The 18185-nt window shown below is 32.5% G+C and overlaps 2 protein-coding genes across 2 annotated transcripts; both read left to right on the top strand.

Moving 5' to 3' along the window:
- The first annotated feature begins 463 nt into the window (after positions 1–463).
- LOC110608839 lies at positions 464–1345 on the top strand. Its single transcript, XM_021748128.1, has 3 exons — positions 464–768; positions 969–1095; positions 1184–1345. The coding sequence occupies exons 1-3, from the start codon at positions 464–466 to the stop codon at positions 1343–1345; spliced, it is 594 nt and encodes a 197-aa protein (XP_021603820.1).
- A 27-nt stretch (positions 1346–1372) lies between these two features.
- On the top strand, positions 1373–17314 carry LOC122723670. The gene is made up of 4 exons (XM_043956739.1): positions 1373–1591; positions 7532–7773; positions 16657–16952; positions 17193–17314. Exons 1-4 carry the CDS (start codon positions 1373–1375, stop codon positions 17312–17314), a joined length of 879 nt encoding a protein of 292 aa, XP_043812674.1.
- Positions 17315–18185: the final 871 nt, after the last annotated feature.

Genomic DNA, 18185 nt, shown 5'->3' with positions numbered 1-18185 from the left:
AAGAAGGAGATTTCATAAGTATGAGCCATTTGTTTTGGCTAGCCAGGCACAACAAGTTTATTACATTCCTTATCCTTCTTTAAGACGAGCAAGGTCTGATTAGCAATCTGTGATAAAAATTAAAGCCAGACCAGTGATTGAATTATCAAATATTGTTGTATCTTCAACAGCATCAACAACAGATGTGTATTAAGAAGATACTGTAACTTTGCAGCCTTTAGTCTTAAATGATGAAGGATTACCTGAGGCATTAAATGATCCAGCGGGTGGTGAAGTGTTTATTTTGGAAGCAGTTGAAGAAAAAGAAGATGAAGAGACATATCATTATTCAACTTCAGACAATGATGAAAATTACATAGATTAGTCAACTCTAAGATGCATAGTAAACTTTTTTATTATTATTGATTATTTTTACTTTTATAATATACTAATCTCCTATTGGACATTTTTTTTTTGTGCAGATATGGCTAGAGGTAGAGGTAAAAAAGATGCACGTAATGTTGATCGTGGTGTTATAATGGGTACAGGTAGAGGTCGAGGCCAAGGTGATCCAAAAATTGTTCATGGTCGAGGTACTACAGCCACTACACCTTCTTCAGCCGACTTTAGAGCCCCTACACCTACTCCAACAATCCTTGTATCATACTCAGCCCCTACAGCCCCTGCACTTGCTCCAGTTGCCCCTGCACTTGCTCCAGTTGCCCCTACTGCCCCAACTTCTTCAAGTTCTGTTCCTAGATCGAGTGCTAGCATATTTGCATCGGGCATGTGAGATTGCTCGTATACATCCTCATCACATGCTACGAGGACCTACTGTTATGTACATGCAAGTGGAAAGTAAGTATAATGTATAAGATTATTTATCATTGTATTACATATCTTTGTTATTAGTTTTCATTTTGGTTAATTATTTAAAAATAACTATATTGAATATTTATAATTATGTTCGCATTATTAAATTATTACAGTCTTATACCTTCTGAGAATACATCTAGTGCCTGCATAAAGATTTTTCAAAAGTACAATGTCGATGAGGGTTCTTCATGCAAGAATATCCCACAATCCACAAAAGATTTTTATTTCAAAAAGTTTGAGGTATGCAATATATTATGCATTCTAAAAAAGATAAAATGTCTTATAATCTATGTTGTATTATACGTGTATTTTTTAAATTCATTTATAGAAAGAATTTCACTGGGATGAGGGAAGTGCTGCAACAGTGAGGAAGGCATGGAATAAAAAAGCAACTACCCGATACAAAGACTTTCTGACAAATGAAAAGAAGAAAAAATGGAGGAGTGCTTATATATCAGTTGAAGTTTGGGATAAATGGAATTTAGATTAGAGCACTCTAGAGTATGTAGTAAAGTCAATGAAGTACTCAAAGAACCGCCTAACAGAGAAGGGAGGTGAAGGAGCTGGTCCTTCTAAACATACAGGCGGGTCCATCACACATGAGGCGCATGCTAGACGCATACAAAATGCTAACACTGACAACGTTCCTCCAACAGCGACTGAGTTGTTTCTCCACACCTATATAAAGAAGAGTGATCGCAACAAATTTGTTGATAAACTAGCTGAAATTGTTTATGTAAGTTTCTATATAAATAAGTTGTTGACTGTCGGTTGTCAAAGCCGGTCAAAAATAATCTTTCTCGTTATCAACAATATTACAAGTGCAGATAGTGGTGAAAGGATCGAATCCACAGAGAATTGAAAAATTACATATCTTCCTTATCAAGACCAAGAAAATAAACCGAAAGCGAAATAAACTGACAATAAAAGTAAAAGGGGGGTCTTGAGATTGATTCAGTTAAACTAATAAAGAAAGCAATAAAGTAAGCGAATAATAAAAATAAAGAGAAATCAATAATAAGAAAGCTCTAGTTGAAGAATTGGATCTACTTCAGTTGTTGGGATTGATCATTGACACTTAGGTTCCTTTGTTTGATTTAATAAATTAGTTATGGAGATGGAAGACACTTCTCACCACCATATCTTTCCTTAGGCATAAATCAATTAGGAAACATCCTCTAATTAATCACTAATCAACAAGTTACCAAGGAACGTCCTTAGGCCTTAGGCATCAAAACAATTGTCAATTGCATTAAGAAATAGAGAGACTAATTCTAGCTACCCAAACGCATGGTGATATTGCTAGATCATGCAATTTCCTTAGTTTTTACACCAAGAGTTCTTATATTTGAACAATCCAAGCAATTACGGACTCAAAATTATTCAAACTAACAATATATTACCTTGCAATCAAGAATCAATTGGCCACATTGATCAAAATAACAAAGCAATAATGGAATCAAGCATGAAATTGCATAAATATTGAATAAACAAAAGGTAAAAAATATATGTTCGGATCTCACAATCCATAAAACAACCAAAGTATCAACCAATCTTCAACTAGAATAAGAGGTTTCAGCCACTCATAGCTGAAACAAAAAATAAAAAATAAAGAAAGAGATGAAGAAGAGATGAAGAAGAGATGTGGCCACTTGCAATCCCGTAGATGTGTCCAAGGGGATGTAGAAAAAGCATGGGGAGGCTCCTTATGTGTCTTTTTATAGTTGAAAGTGTTTCCCTAGGTCCTTACTTGCTGCCTAAGTTGAATTCTTGGCTGCCCAAGTGTTGCCCATGCCGCCCATATCTTGCATTGATGAGGTGGAGACTCTCTTTTAAATTTTGAATTTTGAATGTACAAGACTTGAGGTGGCATGTGTGACTTCTTTGGCTTCTTTGACAAGCTGAATTTGAATTTCAAATTTGAATATGCATCTTCTAAAGATTTGGCTTCTTCAATAAGGAAAAGAATTCTTGAAGATCTTGAATTTCAAACTGCTCTGCTGCATACTGCACTTTCCTTATTTGCCACTTTCCTTATTTACCACTTTCCTTAATGAGCTGAATCTTGATTTTGAATTTTGAATTCTCTTAAGGGTTTGAAATTTAAATTTGAAATTACTTTCCTTATTTGGCTCTTTTCAAGTTGCACTTGGCATGCTTGCTCTCCTTTGCTCCATTTTAGGCAGTTTTATGGGCATTTTCACCAAATTGTCTCTTTACACCATTTTCTGCAGAATAAGATTAAAATCACAAAATTAGGCAAAAAAAGTGTAAATTAACATCAATATCATCGTGATAAAATGGTCTAAATTATACTCTATCAAATACCCCCACACCTAGCCTTTTGCTTGTCCTCAAGCAAATAAACATAGTCAAACAAGCTCTCTTTGCTACTTGATCCTTTATTTCCACTTAAGCTCTTACTTTAGATACTTACTTTGAGTCATTGCAGTGAAGAATGTATGCATCAAGGTTACTCACCTTCTTTCCTTGTCTCCTTTTACCTAACATGGCTAGTATTTGTTTTCCTCAAGAGAGATTACACAAGCACATATTATTTGTTCAATTAAGACTCTTTCTAGCTTTCAGAGTAATTTGCCCTTACCTTGAAGTACTATATTCAGCCTTTTGCACTTAAATCTTGCTTGAAAAAGTCACTAACCTTTTGATGTGAAAGTATATATTTTCAGTTGGTCACCTGTCCAAGTGGCTACTAGCTCTGTTCATAGTCTTTCAACTACTGGAACAGTTTAAAATTTTGTGCTTTGAAGTCTAAGCCTTTGCTGAATTTTCTATCTCAATGATTTGGGCAAATCAACACTGATTGCTAAAACAAGTCATGTTAAGTTCATTCACACATTTTTCAATTCATTCTCTCTAATGAGCAATATATATTTTTCACCATGGCAAGCTCAAAGATTCAATTCAAAAGAAAATTTCCAAATATGAATACAACTCACTGCAATTGAACATCAATGGGCTCATGGAAAGAAAGCTCATCCAACATAGCCTATGAGTTTGAGTAAAGCAAACCAAAACGCAAAAAAGAAAAAACATGTGGCTAAAGTGTGTGTTATGAAAGCAAAAATAACAAAAATGAAAAAAAATTCAAACTGTGGCTATTCAAACTAAAATTGAAAGCAAAAATGACTAAAAACAAAAGTTCAGAAATATGCACCCCCACACCTAAATCATGCATTGTCCTCAATGTATTGAAAAAATTAAAGTTCAAAGGAAACTGAGTACTCCCCTAGTGTGGTTTGTTTGGTGCGTCCTTGTTTAAGGTCACGGGCTGGACCTTCTTCATTTGATCCAGGCTCAAGTAATTGGAGGAGGAAAAAGGGTCCCAACTGCATTAAGTAAAAAGTGTAGCATGCCTTTTATTTTGGTCATCACCCATCCTATTTCTTTCATGTACTCATGAAGTAACATGATTAGCTTCTTCTCTTTCAGATGAGGTGTGCCTCTAGCCCTTATGTTTGCATTTTTGAGCACTTTGAACTTCAATTCATATTTCTCCATAGGTGGCTGTAATTTGGTACTGAATTCGGACAAACCAAATTCTACCATATCCGGTGGTTTGGGCAGGCATTGATCTGCATGCTCCTTTGGTTTGGGCGATTGGACTTCCACCTGTTCCTTGTGCGCATGGGCTGTTTGCGTTGGATGAATGGGTGAACTAGATTCAGCTTCTTCCTTCTGTGCAAGACCTGTCTGAAAGGGGTGTATCGCAGGGCTTTCCTGCGGTTCAAGCTGAGGTGGTTCGGTTGGAATGTCCTTTGTCTGCGCAAGGTTCTTTTGCGAACTGATCTGAAGAGGTACGATCAGTCCCTTTCCTTTATGCGCTTGGACACAGTCCATCTGTTGAATGTTGCAGACTGTTTCTTTCAATTCTGGCTCTTTTTGGCTTTCTTCGTCTTCTTGGCTAGTCTCCCTGCAAAAATCATTGTTTAGCATATCATTTTGATTTATATAACAAACTTCTTGACTCAAACAATCAATGATATCTAAACTATCAACAGGTTCTGTTTGACCAGTTTGTTTGCAGTTTTCTGGATGTTTTTCTTCAGCTGCTTGTTCTTGTACTTGCGGATTTTCATCATCAGCCTTGACATCTTGAAGCTCTTCCTCACTTCTTAACATGATTGCATTCATTGAGGTGGCCATTTGATCCACCTGCTGTTGGAGACTTTGCACAGAATTTACCAATGTCTCTATCATCTTCTCAAAGTGCATGTTGGAACTTGGAGGTGCTGGTTGGGCTTGATTTCCTTGATAATTTTGGTAGTTGTTAGCTCCAGCATAGCCGTAGTTTGGATGGTCTCCCCAACCTGGATTGTATGCGTTAAGGTAGGGATTATGTCTTGGCTGTCCATAGAATCCTCCAAATCCATGTACTTGTTGGTCATTGAATCCTCCAAATGCATGCACTTGTTGGTGATCCTCATAAAGCATAGGACATTGATCAGTTGGATGTTCTACATATGTGCAAATCCTACATGGTCTGATTTGCTAAAATTGTTGAGCTTGTTGAGCTCGACCTATGACATAATTGTTCACAATAGAGGTTAGTTCAGAAAGTTGAGCAGTGAGAATAGATGTACTTACCTCGGCCATGAATCAGTTTCTTGAGTTCAGATCTGGTCATGAAAGAAAAATAAACAAGTTAAATCAATTCCCTGGCAACGGCGCCAATTTTTTACTGTCGGTTGTCGAAGCTGGTAAAAAATAACATTTTTGGTTATCAACAATATTACAACTGCAGATAATGGTGAAAGGATCGAATCCACAGGGAATTGAAAACTTACCTATCTTCCTTATCAAGACCAAGAAAATAAATCGAAAGCGAAATAAACTAAAAGTGAAATAAACTGAAAGCAAAATAAACTGACAATAAAAGTAAAAGGGAGGTCTTGAGATTGATTCAGTTAAACTAATAAAGAAAGCAATAAAGTAAGTGAATAATAAAAATAAAGAGAAATCAATAATAAAAAAGATTTAGTTGAAGAATTGGATCCACTTCAGTTGTTGGGATTGATCATTGACACTTAGGTTCCTTTGTTTGATTTAATAAATTAGTTATGGAAATGGAAGACGCTTCTCACCGCCATATCTCTCCTTAGGCATAAATCAATTAGGGAACGTCCTTTAATTAATCAATAATCAACAAGTTGCCAAGAAACGTCCTTGGGCCTTAGGCATCAAAACAATTGTCAATTGCATTAAGAAATAGAGAGATCTAATTCTAGCTACCCAAACGCATGGTGATATTGCTAGATCATGCAATTTCCTTAGTTTTTACATCAAGAGTTCTTATATTTGAACAATCCAAGCAATTACAGACTCAAAATTATTCAAACTAACAATATATTACCTTGCAATCAAGAATCAATTGGCCACATTGATCAAAATAACAAAGCAATAATGGAATCAAGCATGAAATTGCATAAATATTGAATAAACAAAAGGTAAATAATATATGTTCAGATCTCACAATCCATAAAACAACCAAAGTATCAACCAATCTTCAACTAGAATAAGAGGTTTCAACAACTCATGGCTGAAACAAAAACCTAAAATAAAGAAAGAGATGAAGAAGAGATGTGGCCACTTGCAATCCCGTAGGTGTGTCTAAGGTGTGTAGAAAAAGCATGGGGAGGCTCCTTATGTGTCTTTTTATAGTTGAAAGTATTGCCCTAGGTCCTTACTTTCTGCCCAAGTTGAATTCTTGGCTGCCCAAGTGCTGCCTATGCCGCCCATATCTTGCATTGATGAGGTGGAGCCTCCCTTTTGAATTTTGAATTTTGAATGTGCTAGACTTGAGGTGGCATGTGTGACTTCTTTGGCTTCTTTGACAAGCTGAATTTGAATTTCAAATTTGAATGTGCATCTTCTAAAGATTTGGCTTGTTCAATAAGAAAAAGGATTCTTGAAGATCTTGAATTTCAAACTGCTCTGCAGACTACACTTTTCTTATTTGCCACTTTCCTTAATGAACTGAATCTTGATTTTGAATTTTGAATTCTCTTAAGGGTTTGAAATTTGAATTTGAAATTACTTTCCTTATTTGGCTCTTTTCAAGTTGCACTTGGCATGCTTGCTCTCCTTTGCTCCATTTTAGGCAGTTTTAGGGGCATTTTCACCAAATTGTCTCTTTACACCATTTTCTGCATAATAAGATTAAAAACACAAAATGAGGCAGAAAAAGTGTAAATTAACATCAATAACATCATGATAATATGGTCTAAATTATGCTCTATCAGTTGTCTTTCTAGGTAATATCTTACAAGTATGGTTCTGATATCTAGGTGATTGATTTTCAGTTGTGTTATTGATTTTGAGTTGTGTGCTTGATTTTCAGTTGCAAGTATGATTCTGATATCTAGGTGATTCTCACAAAGAAATTTTTTGTGATTCTCAGTTGTGTGATTGTTTTTTCTAGTATGATATATTGCAAGTATTGTACATGTGATATCTTGCAGATATTATAATTGTCATATCTTGTAGGTATTAGCATTTTTCCTTACTTTAGTATTCAAATTGAACTGTTATTGTGTGATTTTCTAGGAAAATTATCTGAAGCTAAAAAAACAACATTCAAGCCAGTATGTGGGATCAAATCATGTGGAAGGAGATGGAGGGACTATTAATGAGAATCATTTGTTCATTACTGCAGCGGGAGGATGGCAAGGAAGTCGAGTTTTTTGGATTAGGTAGTGCTGCCTCTTCTGCCTTCTCTCAAACAGGAACCAGGGGAATATCAACAAATGTTCCATCATCCCAATCACCAAAATGGAAGAAAGAAATTGAAGCAAAGTTTAAAGAGAAGTATAATAGTTTGCAGAAACTTGTAGAGGACCAAAATCAGATGATAGCTCAAATGCGTGATGAACTACAGGCAGCGAAGATGGGACAACAGTATTCCTTTATTTCTCGTATTTATGATGTGTGTAAGGCGTTTTACCAAGCTGAGAAAATGTAGTCTCCCGTTCTAGTGCTGAACTTGAATGTCGAGTCATGGCAAAAACCGTTTGTGAAATTTTGTGGGTACGTCAATTATTAGAAGAAGTTGGGTTTACAAATTCGGTATCTGCTAAATTGTATGGGACGAGTTGATTATATATGTAACAAGTTGGGCATAATTAACATTTATACTCCAATTTGAGGGGGAGTGTTATAGATTATAGGAAGTAAATATATTAATATAGGAAATAAATATTGATAGATGGGTTAGTCCCTTAATCTTAGGAATTGTATAATTATAGACTTAATTTTCTTTTCTGTTTAAATACTGCCTTTTATATATAAATAGGTTGTAATCTTTATTATGAAATACAACAATAAAATTTTATTTTTCTACAAGATGTAATGTAAATATTGGGCCAATTTATTAAAAATTTAAATATTTGTATTAAAATATAAAATAATATTTAAGTCATTTGATCATTAGTTAATAATAATAATAATAATAATAATAATAATAATAATAATAATAATAATAATAATAATAATACATATGACCAGCTAAACTATGAAATTACTTAATAGATTATTAAATTTAAAAATTTAAATATTGGCTAAAATTGCACCAAAATATAAAGATTGAATCAATTAAATTAAAATTTAAAAAATTTAATTAAAATATAAATACGTGTAAATATTGAATTTTTTTGAATTAAACGGCCTTTTGAAGATCACTCAATTGATAAAATATCCTTAAAATTTATAAAATTGAACACTTTACTCTCCCATTAAAAAAACGGTTAATAAACTTATTTTAATTTTTATTATATGAATTAAATAGTATAATATTAAAAATATTATGAATAATTAAAATAATTAAAATAATTTTTAATAAAAAAATTAAAAAATTAAATTTTATAAAAAATAAAAACATTTTAATTAAATAATTTTAAAATAAAAACCATCTAATAAATTTTCTAGAAATTTAGATATTTGATAATAATTCACTATTTTATTTATACTCATTAAACACATGTACTTCTATTTATGAAAATATAACATCATTCTCGACATCGACTTGACTGCGGCCTCCACGGAAGTACGATTAAGTTTTGTTGAATTCGATTTTGTAATTTATTTTGTTTTAGCTTTTGACGTTTTTCCTCTTTTATTATTATTAGTACAGAAGAAGTATTAACTTATTAATTAACAAGGGTTCATTTTGAAAGTGAAAGGTAGATTCTAATTTCAATATTAATTCTTTTATATTTTTTTTAATATGGAAATGTATTTTTTTCCAAATCATGCAAAGTTGGTATAGATTCAAAGGTTTGGGATGCTAATCATTGCGATGAATAATATCATTTTTGTAGTTGACTGAAATTAGGGCTGCTCTGAAAAAAAAAATTTAAAATTATGGCTAACTAATCATTTCCGCTGAATTGAAAATGTAAATTATAATAAGACGAATCATGAACTTGAATGATTGAGCATCGGTTGTCAAAATGAATTATATTTTAAAAGAAGTAAATGATTTAGTATGCTTTACACCATTCTGTCATTGTTTACGTCATGTGAGTCCATGTATATAATCACAGCTATGATGTACCAAAAGGGTAAAGCTAATTAGAAATTAGGCAAATTGGCTGAGAAAGGATGTCCCATTTTATATTTTAATCGAAATATTAAAAGTTTTAAATAAATTAATTTAATATTTACATTTAAAATGTAATTTTATCAAATTTTAAAATTAAAATTAAAGATAAATAATTTAATTATTAAATAATACAGTTCACACTTTCAATAGTAGTAAATTTTATAATAGTTTTAAATTTATAATTAGGAATAGTGACATTACTAAATATAAATTATGCTATTTCACTATTAGAGTAACTGGCATTAGAGGAAGTGTTAGTTTATCTCAAACTATTTAGAAGAGGTTCTAGCATAATTATAACCTATTAATAACTGAATCATAGAAAAATCAAATAAAGAAACGGATATATCCAAAAATTAAGTAGATAATATGATTAGCGAGTTGACAACGAGTCACTTTCAGGAGGTGCTTAGAATTACCCGACCTACTCACTTAAGGTGCTTCTTAAAATTCGACATACTTATCTAAGTGAAATATAATTTTAAAAGCTAAAGGCATAATTTAATAGGTCAATATATGATTATTGAAAACTTGAAAATTAAATTGAAATATGGTACAAAATTTAGTAGGTTAAAGTGTGAATATGAAAAGTTTAAAGCTATTTTACTATTAAAATAAGTGGCATTAGGGGAAGTGTTAGCTTATCCCGAACTATTTAAAAGAGGTCCTAGCATAACTATAACCTACTAATAACTGAATCATAGAAAACTTAAATAAAGAAATGGATATATCCAAAAATAAAATAGACAGTATGATTAGCGAGTCGAAAACGAATCACCTTCGGGAGGTGTTTAGGGTTACCCAACGTGCTCGCTTGAGGTGCTTCTTAAAATTCAATATGTTTACCTAAGTGAAATAGATTTCTAAAGGTTAAAAACATAATTTAGTAGGTCAATATATGATTATTGAAAGCTTGAAAACTAAATTGAAACATGGTACAAAATTTAATAGGTTAATGTGTGAATATGGAAAGTTTAAAGACTAAATTCAATTTTAGTCCTTCAGTTTTCCATCTCTTCAACTTAGTCCCTCCATGTGTCATCTAAATAAAATTAAAATAAGTGACAAAGTAAAAAGAAAAGGTTATCTTCTTCATTTTTGAAGCTTTGGCCAAAATTTCTCCATTAAAGAATAAATGTAACCTTAGTTTTCTTCATTTCCACTAAATTTAAGCCAATTTCTTCACCAAATCAATTTCTTTCTCCAAACAAAGTTCATCTCCATATCAAAGGCAAGAAAATAAGCTATAAATTGAAATATTTAAAGAAAGAAAAGTTAGAGTTTTGAGTATCCAAAGCTTCAAAGGCAAAGAAATTTCAAAGGAAAAAGATTTTGCAAAAAGGTTTAGTATTTGTATGATTTTCTGTTTTCCTTTGATTTTCTCATAAATATGTAAAATTAGATATTGATTTTTCTTGCTAAAAATGTTGCTTAATTGTATAAATACATAATATAAATGTTGTAATGGTATTTGTGTAACATCCGAAAATCCATAGTTAGGAATAATGACATCACTAGGTATGAGTTAGACTATTTTCACTATTAGAGCAAGTGGCATTAGGGGAGGTGCTAGCTTAGTCCGAGCTACTTAGAAAAGGTGCTAGCATAAATCTAAACTGCTAATAACTGAATCATAGAAAACTTAAATAAAAAAAAGACATATCTAGAAATAAAGTAGACAGTGTGATTAGCGAGTTAGAAAAGAGTCAATCCGGCGTGCTCGCTTGAGGTGCTTGTTAAATTCAATATGCTTACTTAAGTGAAATAGATTTCTAAAGGCTAAAAGGATAATTTAGTATGTCAATCTATGAATATTAAAAGTTTAAAAACTAAATTAAAACATGATAAATAATTTAGTAGGTTAAAGTGTTAATATGGAAGGTTTAAAGGTAAAATTTAATTTTAGTCCTTCATTTTTTCGCCTCTTTAACCTAAATAAAAATAGGAAAGATGACAAAGCAAAAAAAAAAGTGGGTTGTCTTATTCCTTTCTTATTTTGGCTGAAGATCACTCCATTAAAAAAATAAAAGCTTCGTTTTTCCTTCTTCTACCAAATCCAAATCAATCTCTCACCAAATAAACTTCTTTCTTTAACCAAAATTTACCCTAAGATAAAGAGTTAAAGAAAGATCCATATATTAAAAGAATTGAAGAAGGGAAGTTTAGGGTTCCATATGCACCAAGCTTGAAAAACCAAGGTGAGCAAAGAAATGTGCAAGAAATATCATCTTCTCACCTTTTCATGCATGAATTTGAATTATAAAGCTTTAGTTTTCAATTTATTCAATACTTTTCTAAGATATAAATTGACCTAGATAGAGTAGAAGTGGTAAAGAAAGAGAAATTTAAGAAAGGTTTAGTGTTTGTATGATTTTCTGTTTTCCTTTTATTTTCTTATAAATATATGAAATTAGGAATTTATTTTTATTGCTGGAAATATTGCTTTGATTGCATAATTGTGTAATATGAATGTTGAATTGATTTTAGGAAGGCTTAAAGCAAATAAATTTAAGATGGAAGCTAAAAGTATAAATCTAACAAAATAGATTTTAACAGGACAGACTGTGTTAGCAGCTTCATAACTCCTTGTATAATTATCAAAATTAGGCCTAAGATATATCAAATAAATGCTGAGATAAATAGATAAAACTTTCATGAACTAACTTAATTCTAAATTTGTAGGTAAGATGATATAAATCGCAAGTGAACCTAAACTGGTCACAGTGATAGAGCATCCGGAACATACTGTATTGATTATACCATAACTAATTCTGTACTTAATAGATTAGTTAAGACTAGTGTTAATGAATCTTAAGAAGTATACCTAAAACTTTATAGAGAAAATTAAGCTTGAATTTGTATAAAAATACATGTATCTCGTATGTTTTGTTGTACTAGAAATAAGTACCAATACTAGACTGATAAGACCTTATTGAGCATCTTGTAAAGAAAATTCATAACTTAAGTTAGGGTGATCAAATTTACACGAATTATACTTTTTTGAAAATACAAGACATAAATACATATTTTTTATGAGAAAATTTAAGTCTAATTTTAACTTTAAAGTGCTTGAAAAGTTGATGCAAAATTTAACAGAATGCGGCCCTCTTAAATTGGAATGCATAAAGATTGATATGTTTGCTTAATCAGTAGGAATTACGCACGTACTTGCTAGTTATAATTGATTTTGCACGTGCTTACTTGATGATAAAACTTATTTGTGCATGATAATTTGAGTAAAACTTACTATTCTTTACTTGTTAGTGGTACGAAATGCAATTAGTGAATTGACTTGACACACTATTAGAATGCTAAGTCGACAAAGTTTTACACTATTTATCATGAGTTTTTCATCTTGTTAACCTTAGCATATGATATATGTATCTTTGAAATGATTTGAAATAGTTTCAAATGACGTATTTTTACGTTAGACAAATTGATACATTGAATTAATGGTACTTAGTCTTGGTAAACTTAATAGGAGTCAAGGTTAGCTTAAGGGTATGGCATGCAATATAAACATACAGAGTTCATAGTACTGCTACCGATACATGATCTATATTTGAGATTACATATTAGGTACCATATAAGCATGCCACGGAGCCCTGCTATCATAGTTTTAGTATTTGAGCCTACCGTTTGGCACCATGTGCCCACTGTTATAACTCCTTATCTACCTAGTCAACCCTACTATGTGTTTGTAAGCGCTAAGAATCTAATTAAAATTGATACTTGATTTTTGTGAAATTATTACCAAATATTAACATGTTTACATCTATTGCATGCACTAAGGATACATATTGCACTCCTATCTTATACCAAGAATTTTGATAAGTATGCTTTGTATCATGTTAACTACAAGTTACATGCTTGTACTTGTTTACTTAATTATCTATATACATGATTATGCTTGCTCTATTTTATTATTTATTTACAATCACCCATTAAGCATTAGCTCAGCGCACTGGTTTTTACCTCACGCAATTTGTAGATAAGGTAATCACTACAGAGGTCGTCAGAGATCAACATCAAACATCAAGACCTTTATCATAGCTAGTTATTTTGAGTCTTCAAATCATAGTATAGTTATATTTTTGGCATGTACATATTAAATAGAGTGGGTTATAAAGGTTATGTAAGTGAAAATAATGTAATCATGTATTGATAAAGAAAAAGAGCAAAACTTTTGCATGTGATGATAATTATAGAAAAATAAAGGATAATGTTATTATGAAATGTGTGCTAAATTGAAGAATAATAAGATATTAAATGACAGTTAATAGTATAATTATAAATGTGTTTTTCATATGTACTATAGGTTAAATGGTTGATAAAACAGAGGAAACTTTACCAAAATTTTTGTTTAAAATCTCACATTTATTTTACTCACTTTTATAAAATTTACATGAACTATTTAATAACTTGGTAACTACACATAAAGAAAATGGTTTAGTTTTGAAATATCTAAGAAAGTATAGTTTGTGATAATCCTTTCTCTGTCTACACCTTGATAGGATAAAGGGTGTTACAATTAGTGGTATTAGAGCCTAGTTTAGGCAATTCTAGGTTATAGTATATATATATATATATGTATAGTATATGTACATGCCAAAATGAGTTACAGCTGTGATATGGTTCTAATGCGGATCTCTTCTTTGTGTCTTTAGGTATATTAAAAGATGTCATCAGAGTCACAGTGAGCTACCGATGAAGAAGTAGAGAGTTATGCTCCCTCTGAGGCAGTTGCTCCTCCTCCTGCTACTGCTGGCGAACCAGAGCAGGATGCACTATTTCAGTAAATAGCTTAGTTACTTAGGAAGGTTAAACAAAATGTGCCAACATTACCACCACCACCACCACCACCACATGTAGCATTCTAGGTCCCTTCCACCTATTGTAGCCCAGGCACAATCTAGGCCCCCAATAGAAAAACTCAGGAAATATAGCATTATAGAGTTTAAAGGTAAAAAGGAAGATGATCCTTCAGTTGTAGAATTCTGGTTAGAAAGTACAGAAAGAGTTTTACAGCAGATACAGTATTCACCAGTAGAGAGTTTAATATTTGTAATATCATTACTCAAAGATGAAGCCTATAGATGGTGGACAACATTAATACAGACAGTTCAACCAGAGTGGTAGACTTAGGAATCCTTTTTGATAGAGGTTAAGAAGAAATATGTTGGGGCCCTATATATGGAGAAGAGAAAGAGGGAGTTCTCATATCTTAGACAGGGCAGGCTTATAATAATTGAGTATGAGTGAGAATTTTTTAGACTTAGTAAGTATGCCATAGAGATAGTTCTTACAGAGGAAGAAAGATGTAAACGCTTCGAGCAAGGTTTACATATTGATACCAGGATGTATCTCACAGCTATGCACATTAGAGAATTTTTAATTTTAGTGGAGACGGCCCACAACTTAGAGCAAATTAAAGAATAAGAGCAAAGTAGAAAGCAGAAAGGGCAACAGAAAAGGGGTCAGAGTCAGTATCAAGGACAATCCTCTGCATCTTAGACAACTAGCAAGAGATAAAGGAATTTTTAGCAGACAGGGCAGAGAGGGCCACCTAGGCAGAGTTAGAGACTTAGGCAGAGTTTAGTAATGAGATCTAGACAGTAGACTATCTCGGTATCTAGTATAAAAGGACCATGTAAAAGGGTTGCCAGCAGTATATGAGCATTGTGGCAGGAGACATGGCGGAGAATGCAGAAGATTAACTGGATCTTGCTACCTATGTGGAAGCATATATCACTTTATGAGAGATTGTCCTAGAGGCCAATCAGTACAGCCTATACAAATAGAGAGATCTATGTCGACAAAGCCTAAAGGCAGAGGTAGAGATAAAGGTAAATCTAGCAATGTTCAGAGTAACAGAGTATCAGAGACAGTAGATAGACTAGACACTAGAGCACCTCATATGCGATTCATGCAAAGGAAGACCAAGAAAAACCAGATATTATAGCTAGTAAATTTTTCATCTTTGATAAATATTTTTATACATTAATTGATCCTAGTTCTACACATTCATACATCAGCATACCCATCACTAATAAGAAGGGAATCCAAGTAGAAGCTTTAGAATATGATATAGTAGTGATCAATCCCTTAGGACATCTTGTGATTGTGAATAGAGTTTATAGAAATTGTCCTATTTGTGTGCAAGGTCATATCTTTTTAGGTGACTTGATAGAGTTACCTTTTAGAGAGTTTGATGTGATTTTGGGTATGAATTGATTGTCTAAACATTAGGTTATAGTTGATTGTAAGTTAAAGCGAGTTACTCTCAAAACACTAGAGGGTTCCAAGATTATAGTTGTGGCTAAGAGGTCAGATTGTCTCTCTAATGCCATATCTGCCACTACAGCTAGGAGGTTGATTAGAAAGGCTTGTACAGCCTATCTAGTTAGTGTAATTGAAACTAAGAAGGAAAGTCCTAGTGTGTCAAACCTACCCACAGTATGTTATTTTCCATATGTATTTCCTAAAGAGTTACTAGGGTTACCTCTAGAAAGAGAAGTGGATTTTACTATAGAAGTTGTGCCAGGCACTGCACCTATCTCTATTGCTCCTTACAGAATGGATCCTATAGAATTAAAAGAGTTAAAAATACAGTTACAATAATTACTTGATAAGGGCTTTATTCGACCGAGTGTTTCGCCATGGGGTGCACCAGTATTATTCGTGAAAAAGAAAGATGAATCTCTTTGATTGTGCATTGATTATAGATAGTTGAATAAGATAACTATAAAGAATAAATATCCACTATCCAGAATAGATCATTTCTTTGGTCAATTGAAAGGGGCCAGCATTTTCTCTAAGATAGATTTGAGATCAGACTATCATTAGTTGAGAGTTAAAGGGGCAAATATACCTAAGACTGCATTCAGAACACGATATGGATATTATGAGTTCCTAGTTATGCCATTCAGGTTAACAACTGCACCTGCAATATTCATGGATCTGATGAACCATATCTTCCATCCATATTTAGACAAGTTTGTTGTAGTATTCATTAATGATATTCTGGTACACTCTAAAACTAGGAAAGACCATGATAGGCATTTGAGAGTAGTATTGCAGACTCTAAGGAAAAAGCAACTTTATGCCAAGTTCAGTAAATGTGATTTTTGGCTCAATGAAATAATATTTTTAGTACATGTTGTATTAGCATAAGAAATTAGGGTAGATCCACAAAAGATCAAAAATATTCTTGAATGGAAGCCACTAAAGAATGTTGCAGAGATCAGGAGTTTCTTAGGTCTAGCTGGGTACTATAGACGGTTTGTGAAAGAGTTTTCACTTATAGCAGCTCCGGATGTTAAGTATGTTTTGGATGATAGATGTCATGAAAGATTTGACGTATTAAAGACTATGCTCACTGAAGAACCTACACTTAAACAACCTATTTCTGGCAAGGAATTTGTGATCTACAGTGATGCTTCTCACAATGGACTTGGATGTGTTTTGATGGAAGAAGGTAAAGTGATTACCTATGCTTTTAGACAACTGAAGTCACATGAGAAGAACTATCCTACCCATGATCTAGAGTTGGCTCCCATAGTTTTTGCACTAAAGATATGGAGGCATTACTTATATAGTGAGAAAAATTACATCTACATAGATCATAAAAGTCTGAAATACTTACCCATACAAAAGGAGCTAAACTTGAGACAGAAAAGATGGCTAGAGTTATTGAAAGATTATGATTGCATTATAGATTATCACCCAGACAAAGCTAATCTAGTAGCAGATGCACTCAGCAGAAAATCCTTATTTGCATTAAGAGCAATGAATACACAGTTGACTATAGCAAATGATGGAACTATTATAGCAGAATGAAAAGTTAGACCCAGCTTACTACAATAAATTAGAGAAGCACAGAAAGAAGATACAGAGATAGCTTTATGGACTAGACAAGTATGTGATAAGTGATGATGGCTACTTATACTATGGTAATAGAATATGTGTACCTAACACTGGAGAGTTGAAATAAAGATTCTTATAGAGACACACAAAAGTCTATATGCTATGCATCCAGGTAGCACTAAGATGTATCAAGATCTGAAGGTGCACTATTGGTAGCCAGACATGAAAAAAGATATAGTTGAATTTATAACAAAATATTTGACACGTCAATGAGTAAAAGCAGAATATCAGGTTCCATCAGGGTTATTGTAGCCTATCTCTATACCAGAATAAAAATGGGATTGAATTGCCATGGATTTTGTAACAGGATTGCCACTCGCACCAAAGAAGAAAGATGCCATTTGGGTAATAGCTGACAAGTTAACTAAATTAGCACATTTTTTGCCAATCAGAATAGATTATACATTGGAAAAGTATACAAAATTGTATATTAATGAAATTGTGAGATTGCATGGTGTTCCTATCTCTATCATATCAAACAAAAATCCAAGATTCACATTTAGATTCTGAAAAAAACTACATAAAGCTCTAGGTACTAGATTGAATTTTAATACAGCTTTTCATCCTTAGACAGATGGTTAGTCAGAGAGAGTAATTCAAGTTTTGAAAAATATGCTTAGAAGTTATATAATTGAATTTGAAGGAAGCTGGAAAAAATATCTTCCACTAGTAAAATTTCCTTACAACAATGTTATCATGCTAGTATTAAGATGGTCCCTTATGAAGCATTGTATGGCAGAAAATATAGAACCCTATTATGTTGGACAGAACTTAGTGAAACTAA

The sequence above is a fragment of the Manihot esculenta genome, chromosome 1 (genome assembly GCF_001659605.2).
Source record: "Manihot esculenta cultivar AM560-2 chromosome 1, M.esculenta_v8, whole genome shotgun sequence".
Taxonomy (NCBI): Eukaryota; Viridiplantae; Streptophyta; class Magnoliopsida; order Malpighiales; family Euphorbiaceae; genus Manihot; species Manihot esculenta.
This window is presented reverse-complemented; position numbering and strand designations above follow the sequence as displayed.

Coding starts and splice junctions, on each gene's coding strand:
- LOC122723670 (XM_043956739.1), top strand. CDS start 1,373: ATGAAGTACTCAAAGAACCGCCTAACAGAGAAGGGAGGTGAAGGAGCT. Junction 1,592..7,531: donor AACTAGCTGAAATTGTTTAT/GTAAGTTTCTAT, acceptor TCATTACTGCAG/CGGGAGGATGGCAAGGAAGT. Junction 16,953..17,192: donor ATGTGTTTTGATGGAAGAAG/GTAAAGTGATTA, acceptor ATTGCATTATAG/ATTATCACCCAGACAAAGCT.
- LOC110608839 (XM_021748128.1), top strand. CDS start 464: ATGGCTAGAGGTAGAGGTAAAAAAGATGCACGTAATGTTGATCGTGGT. Junction 769..968: donor AGCATATTTGCATCGGGCAT/GTGAGATTGCTC, acceptor AAATTATTACAG/TCTTATACCTTCTGAGAATA. Junction 1,096..1,183: donor TTTATTTCAAAAAGTTTGAG/GTATGCAATATA, acceptor ATTCATTTATAG/AAAGAATTTCACTGGGATGA.